Below are 13,040 nucleotides of genomic sequence, written 5' to 3' on the forward strand. Positions count from 1 at the left end.
GTTTTTCTTTCTTATTCGTTTTTAAGAATTTGTAAAGGATAGGCAAAAATAAGCATGTGCTTCAGCCTATTCCTACGCTTGAGTCGGCATTTCTTGTAAATAATAGGGGTGGAACGGTACGCATTCGAACCGTACACCGTTCGGTACGACCTCCGCGGTTCGGGGCATGTGTGTATTGTTCGGTTATAATGTTAGCCGCAAGCTAACCGTGGAAACGTTTACAGCGAAGCGACTCCACGACACCAGTTGTCCATTAGTGGGGAAGGGGGGGTATATTGACGAGGCTTGACAACAGAGGTTCAAAGATAACTTCACATTTATTGGCTGTGTTGGTTTATATTATATCATCAGGGCTTCTCCTTCCAACGCAGTGTTACTGTTGACTATTTACTGTACTTCCTTGTGTGACGTCACTTCAAATCACATCCAACACACTCAAAAAGCAAAAGCGAGTCGATTAGGTAACATGCAGTGAAAAGCGGCATAAGAGAATACTTCATAATGTTTCATGCAATTAAAAAGTAAATATATATTTAGTACACATGATTTATTTATTTTAAATAACAGTGACTTTTCCTTTTTGATAAGAAAGTCTAGTGCTGGTTTGAGCATATATACTTTATGTTGATGGGCTTCGTCTATAATGTGGCCACAAAAATAGAAAGGTTTAATTATTTTGTTTGTTTGCACTAAGTTAATACTTTGACAAATGTTGCCTATATTTTTCAGTCAGTTTGGTCTTTGTGTGCCAAACATTATTAAATGTAAACCTTTTTCTTTACCAAATAAATGAGAAGCATGTTTAAATCAGCAATGCCTCCCCTCTCTCTCCTAGCTCTAACCGTCACTGTCAAAATAATGTGCCTGATGTCAAACTGCCTCATTCTTTCAGTTTTTGCATGACTACGTCCTTGAGAATAACTGAAAAGTTGGATTGTTTTTAGGCTAGATATCTTATGCTGATATATGGTATTTTTGGAGTGTTAAATAAAAAATAAATAAAAAACAATGTATATCAACCCAAACCGAAAACCGTGACACCAAAACCGTGATACAAACCGAACCGTTCCACCCCTAGTAAATAATGTTACAACTCCAAACCGCCGGGCCAAGCAGAGGCAGGGCAGAGTGGGGTGTGGAAAAAAAGAAGAAATAAAATGGTGATGGTGCTGCTGACATTATGTACACATAGCACTGTGCTGTCTGATGGTGCTGACATTATGTACACATAGCACTGTGCTGTCTGATGGTGCTGACATTATGTACACATTAGTGGTGGGGGAAATATCTATACGTAGTTGTATCGCGATACTTTGCGTGGCGATACTATATCGATACAGGGACGCCAAGTATCGATATTTAAATATTTATTTATTAAAAAAAAAAAAAATATATATATATATATATGTGTATTTTTTCTTTGTATAAGGAAGTTGCATTGTTCATTTCAATACCTGTAATAGTACAGTAGTCCACACACACACACACACACGTGTGCATTCAGTTAAGTTGGAATATGACTAATACAAACAGTTCAGTTTGTCAGGTACATGCAACACAGATTACAGTGTTTACACACTTTGCAGTTGAAAAAATTTAATAAATCGCAATATATCGCAATATTAACATCGCAATACTCAGCATATCGCAATATATTTAGCATCGCAATACTATCGTATCGTGACTCAAGTATCGTTATAGTATCGTATCGTGAGGCCTCTGGTGATTCCCACCCCTAGTACACATAGCACTGTGCTGTCTGATGGTGCTGACATTATGTACACACAGCACTGTGCTGACATTATATATACATAGCATGGTGCTGTCTGATGGTGCTGAAATGATGTATCATCTATTCATTATAGGGGTGTAACAATCGAAATGCAGCGATCCTAATGTGACGATTCAACTGCATCGATTTGAAAATGTTAGAATCGATTATAATCGAAATAAAAATAAAATAAAAAATTGTTTTTTTTGTGTATTGTTTTTATTGACCTATATATAGTCCATTCATGCTGAGTGAATCAGTTCCCCCAGCCACATTTGTGTATTCAAAATGTTTGGGGGAATTAACTGATAGAAAAGTAATCGAATCGAATCGTGGTCAAATGAAGAGATTTCATGATGCATTGAATCGTTGCCTGAAGAATCGTAATCGAATCTAATCGTTGTGAGGTCGAATCGTTACACCCCTAACTCATTACATTTCAAGATGTGGTCCTCTAGCCAGAGACAGCTCCTCCAGCAGGAGGCTCGGTCCAACACCAGACTGAAGAGCTCACACAGTGAATCACAGACATGGCAACAGCTGAGCAGTCTGAGCACTTAGAACCAGCTGCCACAAATAGTAAAACGATATTCTAACACTCAGCCAGGATACAGCAGGAGGACCAACAATCCATGGTCTAGTTATAATGATTTGACTTGGTATAAATCAGCTACACATGCCCTCTTGCAAATACATTTCTGTAGCCATCTGTGAACCTGTAAACTGCACTACTCATAGAATATATTTAGGTGTATATTCTTATTTCTGTACACATGTATATCTCTATACAATATCTGCACATCTGCGCAAGTTGAGATACAGTTCAGTTTACAACACTGAGACCTACTCCCCGGTGCACCCAGAGTTCAGTGTTTATGACGGGGTTCGTACAGACTAGAGTGGCTCCAGTGTCTCTGCATCAGTTTTGTGGCTAACTAGTCGGAGCTGTGGGTATCCACTAAGAACAGTGTCCAGTCCTTCGTGCCAGCGGCCATCAGGCTCCACAATTGGGGCCTTGGACTGCTGCCAGCAGCTGGAGAACTAACAGCAGAACCATTAGGAATGTCCGACCACTAAGTGTGTCTGACTCTTAACCACCAAAACCTGCACAGACTATAAACGTATATTATGCCCCGATAGGGTACAGACCCTCATCTGCACCTTGTGTATACTGTAGTGTACACTGTTTAATACTTTTACTCTTAGCATAGTATATATTCAGATTACACTTTTTTATTTAGTGTGAAGGATTTTAGTAGTGTTTTCTTAAAAGATAAACCCATTAAGACAATTGTATAGGTCTAAATTAACTTGTACCTTATAAGCCGAGAGTGTTAGGCCTTGTCCAGACGAAAACGATTTTGATATTTTTCGTTTTCATTTCGTTTTCATTTAAAAAAAGGTTTCCGTAAAAACTAAATCGTCTCATATGTCTCATATGAAAAGAATAGTCTATTCTTACTTCTGACCTGATATTACGCTAAGTGTCAACATTTAGGTATTAGGTATCTCGCAGGGTGAACAAATCTAGGAGGACAGAGGTTGTGTTGAACCTTAGGCACCAGAAAGGGGGATGAAAAAGGAGAGGGTTATAATAAACGGTCATATTATGCCAGAGAGCGAGACGATCTTCAGTTCTTCAGAATGGTAGCTCACCCAGAGAAAGTCACACACAGACCTGAAAGCAAGCGAATCTGTTTGTAACTATTTTGCCGTTTATGCTAATCAACCTGTGTTAAGGAAACACTACCGAGTGTTTAATTTGAGTGAATTTACATCCAACAACACGATGCAGAGTCCTATCCTGAAGGAAGACAGGATAAGTAACAGTAATTGAAAGTCAATTAAATCTAACAAGTGCCTATATTTATTGTAACATCCTGTATATTCTTTTTAAGTTTATATATATATGTTTTTTTTTGTTTTTTTTTCATCTCAATTTAGTCGTTAAGCCAATTCCCCCCCTCCCCTACCTGGTCGTTGTGCGCATGTTCCCCCTACTGGTCGGTACAAGGGAACCCTGAAGTCTACCACATGCTTCCTCCGACACATGCGGAGACAGCCAGTGGCTCTCTTTTCACCTGGCAGCGAGGACTCTCATTGGTAAAGTGTAACGTGTGGGAGGTCACGCTGCCTTCACCACTTCCTGCCTTTCGCTGAGCAGGCGCCCAGACCTGACCTGTAGGCGTCGCTGTCCACAACGCCAGATTACCACCCATGACTTCCCTCCCGCTAACTCAGCCAAACGAGTTAGTATGACGATCGGCCCAAGCCGCAGGCAATGTTGACTCTGGCAGTCGAGACCGCAGCCTCTTGCATTGGTGACGAGCGCAATCTCCGCTACGCCACCCGACCGCCCACATCCTGTATATTCTGACCAATACTAGGGCATACAGACCCTTCTGCACCTTTGTTTACACTGTTTATTTTTATATTCAGATTCAATTTGATTGCCTATTCTTCTATTACCCTGCCCATACCTGTAACTCCCCTGCCCTGTGCTGCTATGACGCCCACATTTCCCCAAAGGGATCAATAAAGGAATATCTTAAATTCTTTGTTGAAAATTAGGGCGATATCTGGCATTCCAGCTTTACCAAGTGACATCAACTAGGGCGTGGAAAGAGAAAATACAAAAGCCCCTGCAGAGGGCGCCAAACGGCAGGTTGAAAACCGCTGGCCTACCGTCTGCCTAAGCTCTTACCCAGACACAAAGCTGCTGAAGTCTTGGAGTTCGCTGGTGTCCATCACGATGTTTAGGTCAGTGATCGTCCTCTCGAAGCTCTGATCCTCCTGGAGAGATAAGCTCACTTGAAGGGATGGTTCTGATTTCTGGAACCCAATTCCTACTTACCAATGATGAGGTTGACAAGAGTCCTTTCTCAGCACAATCCATGCCGTTCCTCATACTAACTCACTGAAATCCACTTTCTGTGCACTGTGGAGCACATTTCAGTGAACCTCAATCAGCTTGTACAGACAGAAGCTTGACTGAAAGGATTCTACCAACAGACACCATCAATGGTAAAAAGGAAATAGGACTAGGGTTAAAAAAAATTAAATAAAAAACACAACTATCCCTTTAATATGACATTTGAAGCTCTTATGGTAAGGTTCAATCAAAGTTCAACCTCTCTCTCGCTTCTAGATTTTCTAATTCTAAACACAAGCTTTCAGTTTGAAACAATTTCCTCAATAGAGTATCTGATTATACTGTGGGCTTCCTATTTTGGAAAATGACATATCATGACGTATCATTGGTTTTGGACTGGATTGGAGCCTGATGAGAGGATGCAGTACTGTGCTACATTTCTCAATACTGAAATTATGGCATGTACTAGTCAACATCATGCCAGACAATGCTTAAATAGGGCCTGGGTTCAGTACTAGTCAACATCACAATGTTTAAATAGAGCCTGGGTTCAGTACTAGTCAACATCATAATGGTTAAATAGAGCCTGGGTTCAGTACTAGTCAACATCATAATGGTTAAATAGAGCCTGGGTTCAGGACTAGTCAACATCATAATGTTTAAATAGAGCCTGGGTTCAGTACTAGTCAACATCACAATGGTTAAATAGAGCCTGGGTTCAGGACTAGTCAACATCATAATGTTTAAATAGAGCCTGGGTTCAGTACTAGTCAACATCATGCCAGACAATGTTTGGAATGGTTAAATAGAGCCTGGGTTCAGGACTAGTCAACATCATAATGTTTAAATAGAGCCTGGGTTCAGTACTAGTCAACATCATGCCAGACAATGTTTGAGCTGCAATCTGTATGAAAGGTGCTATATAAATAAAGTTATTATTATTATTACTATTATTATTTTTATCATCACAATGTTTAAATAGAGCATGGCTTCCGTACTAGTCAAAATCATGCCAGACAATGTTTAAATAAATATGATATAAAAAGAAAACAGTAATATAACAGTATATTCAACACAACAGTAATATAATATTGTATTCATTCTAAGCTTTCCTCACACCTACAAGAAGATGCATGCTAATTGGACAATATACAGATTGTTTGGTTTCAACATGATTCTCTACTGCCCTCTGGTGGTTGGGGATTTAGGGTTCTCACTCTTGAGGAAATCAACCTCCAGGACATCATTGATCAAACTGCAAAAGGATATACTCAAGCTCAACAGTCTTATACTACTACAGTGTGATGGAAGTGAGCCTGGCTCCAAGGGTGAGAGACTATTATATATTTCTTATAATGTTAAAGAAGACCTGTTGTACCTTGACTTCAGTGAACTTGAACTCCACCTGGAAGAGCAGATCAATGCAGTGTCCTGCCAGACAGTACTGCTGGACCAGCTTATTGTCACCTGGATAAAACACAGACACATATATATATATATATATATATATATATATATATATATATATACACACACACACACATATTACAGTACATTTGAAGTATGAGCAGACTTTCTTATTCAGAGCAACCTGCAACGTAAGTACACAAAAGGTACACATTTGACATGCTTTATTTGAGTTTGCCAATTAAATTATACATACGTACATGATATTTAAATATTTCAGAGGCTCAAATTACTATTCCAGTGTAGTAGAACTGTTTTATATGAAAGAGTAGAACTGTCTTATATAAAGAGAACTGTCATGTATAAAAGATAGAACTGTCTTATATGAAGAGTAGAACTGTCTTATAAGATAAGATAAGATGATCCTTTATTGATCCCCTTGGGGAAATTCGGGGGTCAAAGCAGCATGGGGGGGGGGATACAGGGTGGGGGATGCATAGCTTCACAGTCCTATATACACTATAGGTACACTTAAAGTATAGATACAAATACAATATAATATAAAAAAAAAGTACAAAGAGAACTGTCTTATATAAAAGAGTAGAACTGTCATATACTGTACTGTAAAAGAGAGTAGAAATATCTTATATAAAAGAGTAGAACTGTCTTAAATAAAATATAGTAGAACTGTCTTATATGAAGAGTAGAACTGTCTTATATGAAGAGTAGAACTGTCTTAAATAAAGAGAATTGTCTTATATAAGAGTATAACTGTCATATACTGTAATGTAAAAGAGAGTAGAACTATCTTATATAAAAGAGTAGAACTGTCTTAAATAAAATATAGTAGAACTGTCTTATATGAAGAGTAGAACTGTCTTATATAAAAGAGTAGAACTGTCTTAAATAAAGAGAACTGTCTTATATAAAAGAGTAGAACTGTCATATACTGTACTGTAAAAGAGAGTAGAACTATCTTATATAAAAGAGTAGAACTGTCTTAAATAAAATATAGTAGAACTGTCTTATATGAAGAGTAGAACTGTCTTATATAAAAGAGTAGAACTGTCTTAAATAAAGAGCACTGTCTTATATAAAAGAGTAGAACTGTCATATACTGTACTGTAAAAGAGTAGAAATATCTTATATAAAAGAGTAGAACTGTCTTAAATAAAATATAGTAGAACTGTCTTATATGAAGAGTAGAACTGTCTTATATGAAGAGTAGAACTGTCTTAAATAAAATATAGTAGAACTGTCTTATATGAAGAGTAGAACTGTCTTATATAAAAGAGTAGAACTGTCTTAAATAAAGAGAACTGTCTTATATAAAAGAGTAGAACTGTCATATACTGTACTGTAAAAGAGAGTAGAACTATCTTATATAAAAGAGTAGAACCGTCTTAAATAAAATATAGTAGAACTGTCTTATATGAAGAGTAGAACTGTCTTATATGAAGAGTAGAACTGTCTTAAATAAAGAAAACTGTCTTATATAAAAGAGTAGAACTGTCATATATAAAAAGAGTACAACTGTCATATAAAAGAGTATAACTGTCAGCCACCTCGGGCAAAACCACTTTTGTGGACCAACCGACCAACTGACAAACCTACCGAGTGAGCTATAGAGCTGCCAGTGGCAACTAGAAATCAGCACAGTGTTGTATTCGAACACCCAGCCCTGTCTCTTACTTTTGTCCAGAGTCTTGAGGTTGCAGCTGCTCAGAGTGATGTTGTTGATCTGAGTCTGTCTGGTCAGACACTTCTCCATCTCCTCCACCTCTGCTTTTAGTTTAGCCAGAGCCTCCTTCTCTCCACTGTCCTCCACCCCTCTTCTCGGCGCGCCACTCAGGAAGAAGAACCTGAGGAGCGGCAGGAGAAGCATTACATTTAGGGATGTCCCGATCCGATCACGTGATTTTCCGAAGATCGGGATCGGCAAAGAATTTAAATAAAAACATCCGTTTTTTGTTTTGTTTTTTACTTTTATTTTTTTATTCAACAAACATGACCATGTTCACGTCTTAAACTCATACCGAGGCCTTAGTTTTGGTTTTAAATTGCATATCATCATTCATTTATTTATTGTCACACAGAGCAGAAGAATTTTGCCAAAACAAACGCATTTCCTTTGATTTAATTATACATCAAATGATTTATGTCAAGTATTGCAATGCCTCGCTTGAATGAAGTTAACTTTTCACCTGGATAACGTCAACATTCAGGGTGAATGTAATGTGAGAAAGTGGGATAAAAAAAGAAATAAAAATAAAAAGAAATAAAAATAAAAATTGATCGGATCGGGAAAGATCGGTATCGGTAGATACTCAAAATCACATGATCGGGATCGGATCGGGAGCAAAAAAATGTGATCGGGACATCCCTACATTGTGACACATCCCAATCAAATCACATGTTTTTTTGTGTATGTTTTGCGACGCACACTCGTACGCAGAGCCGCCTCTGCGCCTTTACGTCACACTGCCTGCAAGACAGCTTTTCGTGTATACATACAATAGTATCAGTCATAACCAAAGGTTAAGCTTGTCTGAACATTTAGGAGTTATGCAGTGATATAATTATCGTGGCTGCACAGACGCCGTGAAGCCGACCAATCTTTCACTAAAAACACACATCTTCAATCAATATCTGAAATGAAGGGAAAGAGAAGGAAAAAAACATTGTACTGTCGTTTACTATCATGCTCTTTTCACACTAAATAATCTTCCTTGCCTATATTACTACCTACTATATACTAATATGTCTTAATACTGTAGCACCCAAGTCTCAACAGTTTGATGAACATTGTTACTCAGCTGAAAGAGTCGTACCCTTCCTGCTGACTTGTTGTACAGGACTTGTAAGTCGCTTTGGATAAAAGTGTCAGATAAATGACAAAATGTAAATGTGAGTATGGATGTGCAAGGATATCCGTTCATAAAATATGATAAACATTGCACTTTCCAAACGATTGACCGAATATTGCAACTTTGCACCATCAGCGTGACCAAGGTAGTGTCATAACAAAGACAACAAAGTAATTTCACGTCTTTACGTTACATCGTGCCAAATGGTATTTTCACCTGACCTCACACTAGGTGTTGGGTAAATTGAGTAAATTAAGTAAGTTGAACCTTTATTAATCCCCTTGGGGAAATTCCTTCTCTGCATTTTGACCCATGCTGAGCAGTGGGCGCCCGGGGACCAACTCCAGTTGTAATGCCAGTTCCTCTGTCAAGGGCAATGACAGCAGTATTATAGTATTATATACCTAGCATGTACCGTAACTCCTCTAATAGTAACCCCGGCTTGTATTTGTTTCAACTGTAGCGGATACCAGGCTTGTATTAGGAGGAGGCATGTATAAGAGAGAGGCCTATATTTCTAATTTTCAAACATCATAATGAATAAATCAACATTTTGTGTCAGTTTGAACCCAGTAAAATGTACTGGGTTCATTTATTGAAACCAAGTACTGTATGAAATACGGTAGTAAACAGTGCAATTACATGTGGTCAAAAAAAAGTAAAATAAAGTAAAATAGTGCAATCACAATACTGGTATAATAATAATAACTTAGTTTTATACAATTCAGAGGTAGGCTTACTCTCTTGGTAAACATTAACACCATACCATTATATGGTATTTACTGCACAGCCAGGCCAGCATATAACAACAATAACAAAATATACCCGGCTTGTATTAGGAGGCCGGCTTATAATTGCTTAGCTCAACAGCGCACCCGGTCATTAATAGAGACCCGGTTTTTAATTGAATACCGGTTACTATTAGAGGAATTACGGTATGTCTTTTATGGTGTGGGAGGAAACTGGCGTACCCGGAGGAAACCAAAGCAAACATGGGGAGAACATGGAAACTCCACACAGAAAGGCCCCCTGCTGGGCCGCTGAACCCAGGACCTTCTTGCTGTGCGGCAACAGTGCTAACCACTGCACCACCGTGCTGACCACTGCACCACCATGCCACCCTATATCAGCTAGCTCCAGTCATGTCACATCTGAGAAGCATGGCGTTTAACCGAGCTGTGTATATTATCACACCCATATTGCTTTTGTGTGAGTGGGGGTGAATGCCACTCTAACTGAAAACAGGACACTGTAGTGAAATAATCTTTGTGTATTGTATTGACTATCTTTTTTTAATTTATTGTAAAAATCAGTTGATGAAACATCATATCTAAATCCTTGTCTTTTAATTTACCGGACAGTCGTTGCAATACCTAAAAGGTTTGCAAAAACACAATTAATTTGACTAGCTAATCCCCCCTCCTATAACGTTTGGGTCTTTTACTCTCTCCTAGGAGTAAAAGCTCCTAGCGCCACCCTGGAGTATTTCATCCTCTCTATTCTTCCAGGTTGTCCTGATTGCTGATTGACGCCTGCTGTGTGTTTGACTCTCTTTATAATGGCCTTGTGTTTATTCTCTCATTTGTCAGTTCTTCATCTAACGTTACCGTGAGTAGCTGTCTACTCTTCTTTTGTATAATACCAGTATCGCTCTTGATGTTTCAAAAATAAAAGGAGAAGAGCAACTACCGTCTCCGCACCTTTCTTCTGTACTGCATTTGGGTTCAACACACCTACCTGAGCCGTAACACTGGTAATGATGACACACTGCAAGCTTCAGTGCTCAATTCTGATTTATTGGACCGATCTGATGTTTTTGTTTGGCTGTTCATATAGTTTTTTTTAATGTGGCGAATATCAGATTCCAGTGTGAACTGGTCAGACTTCTGAACTGACCCACATACGCAAAAATTAACAATAACAATGATGGGCGACAGTGGCTCAGGAGGTAGAGCGGTCGTCTGGTCTACGTCAAATGTATATACTCTTTTTTTTCTGGACTCTTTTTGTATCACAAACAGTACTGTAATTGCAAATCTGGTATGTCATAAATGTATAGATGTACGGTAGCAGTACTGTCTATCTGTATGTCATGTATGTCATATATGTTACGATGAATTGAAAATGGGGGACCCTGATGTAAACAAGACGAAAGTCTTTCTCTGGTCTGCATCCCCTTAACAATTGTATGTATTGAGCTGTACTGTACCCATTCTGCAATCTGTTAATAAAGTTTTCAATCAATCAATCAATCAATCAATCAATCAATGGTAATCAGAAAGGTTTGAGCAAGACACTTAACCCCTAATTACTCCCAATAAGCAGGTTGGTACCTTGCATGGTTGCCTCCGCCGTCGGTGTGAATGTGTGAGAATGGGTGAATGTGAGGAATAAATTGTAAAGCACTTTGGATAAACATTTTGTTTATGTTTACATTTACGTAAACATGGAGGACACTGAAGTCACCGTTTATGGATTCATTTATAAATTGGATGCAGAGGAGGCCAGCTAATCAAAACAAATCAGACCTGTATCTATGAAAGTGGCCCAAATCAGTATCGAAAAGCTCAGATTCCATGTGATTTGTGCTGTTCACACTGTCGTGATATGACTGATTTGGGCCACTTTTGCCTGCAGGCTGAACGTAGTCTTAGGCCCCAGTGAGACTTACAGAGCATCTTGCATCTGTCCTCCACACGTCCTGGCTGTGTCTCCGCGCAGCTGGCCTCGTAACGCTGCTATCTCAGTCTGGAGAGACTTGACCTGAGCCTCCATCAACACCATCTCATCCACATTCTCCTTGTCCATCCTGCAAAACAACAAGTTAGTAACATGGTGTTGAAATGTGTTATGATGTTAACCCTTTCACTACCACACTACTGAAGGTTAACCTTTCACTACCACACTACAGAAGGTTAACCGTCTGTAGTGTGGTAGTGAAAGGGTTAACCTGCTGTAGTGTGGTTGTGAAAGGGTTAACCCTTTGTTTGTCGCAGTGAAAGGGTTTTAACCTTCTGTAGTGTCGCAGTGAAAAAAGGGTTAACCCTTTGGTGGTAGTGAAAGGGTTAAGACATAGTCGTTTTGATTGATTGATTGATTGAAAACTTTATTAACAGATTGCAGAATGGGTACAGTACAGTACAGCTCAATACATACAATTGTTAAGGGGATGCAGACCAGAGAAAGACTTTCGTCTCGTTTACATCAGGGTCCCCCATTTTCAATTCATCATAACATACATGACATACAGATAGACAGTACTGCTACATCTATACATTTAATTATGACATACCAAATTTGCAAATACAGTATTGTTTGTGATACAAAAAGAGTCCAGAAAAGAGAGTATATACATTTGACATAGAAACTGTACATTGGAGGAGGTTGGGTAGGTGGGGTGGGGTTGGGGACTGTACATTGGAGGTGGGTGGGGGGGGGGGGGGGGGGGTTGGGTAGGAGGGGGGGGGGGGACACTGTACAAGCAAAAACTGTACATTGGAATATTGACAAAACCATGGAATATTGACAAAACCATAACCCTAACCAGATCGTAACCATCCCAACTCCAGAAGGTCCTGAAGGAAACGGTTGAAAGCTGTTGAAAGTGACGTCAGTCACCAAACCGCCGAGAGGTGTGAGTTTTGGGGTGCTGAACTGAATATGAGTTAAGCTAAAAACCTCCACAAATCTGTATGAATTATCGTTTATGTCTGAGCGCCTGAACCAGACACTTGAGTTATATTATTCCAATATAACGTTATGTCAAGCTATATCAATCAGCTAACTAACACACACAAATTACGTTGGCTATATGTCGCTAGTTAATAACCATCTAAACTCACCTGTACGTTTCCTCTTGACTCGTTCACGTGCAGTAAGTTATCAGAAAAACCAAAACAAGCCTTCGCGCGCCGCGGACTGCACCACTTCTGACATGACCGCGGGGGTGCGAGTATTAATGTGGCAAATAATGGTGTGCCGCTTTTGTTACTATGGTCATAATTAAGTATTGCCATCGCAACATATCACAATAGATTTACTGAACTATGACGCTAAGGAACAAATCAAAACCATATACAAAATTCACTAACATTATAATTAGTTGCGTAACCCTGCTGTATAT

At 39.0% G+C, this 13,040-nt stretch overlaps 1 protein-coding gene across 1 annotated transcript in view; it reads right to left on the minus strand.

The window, feature by feature from the left end:
* Positions 1-12,808, minus strand: part of cenpp (centromere protein P) — a 245,573-nt gene extending 232,765 nt beyond the window's left edge. Inside the window, exons 1-5 of the mRNA XM_084316493.1 lie at positions 12,760-12,808; positions 11,589-11,726; positions 7,743-7,912; positions 6,022-6,110; positions 4,476-4,564 (exon numbers count right to left, since the gene is read on the minus strand). Coding sequence (XP_084172619.1) covers positions 4,476-4,564; positions 6,022-6,110; positions 7,743-7,912; positions 11,589-11,725 — 485 coding nt within the window. The 5' untranslated portion in view covers position 11,726; positions 12,760-12,808. The remainder of the gene's footprint in view (positions 1-4,475; positions 4,565-6,021; positions 6,111-7,742; positions 7,913-11,588; positions 11,727-12,759) is intronic.
* Positions 12,809-13,040: the final 232 nt, after the last annotated feature.

This window comes from Notolepis coatsorum, assembly GCF_963971535.1.
Source record: "Notolepis coatsorum genome assembly, chromosome: 6".
NCBI lineage: Eukaryota > Metazoa > Chordata > Actinopteri > Aulopiformes > Paralepididae > Notolepis > Notolepis coatsorum.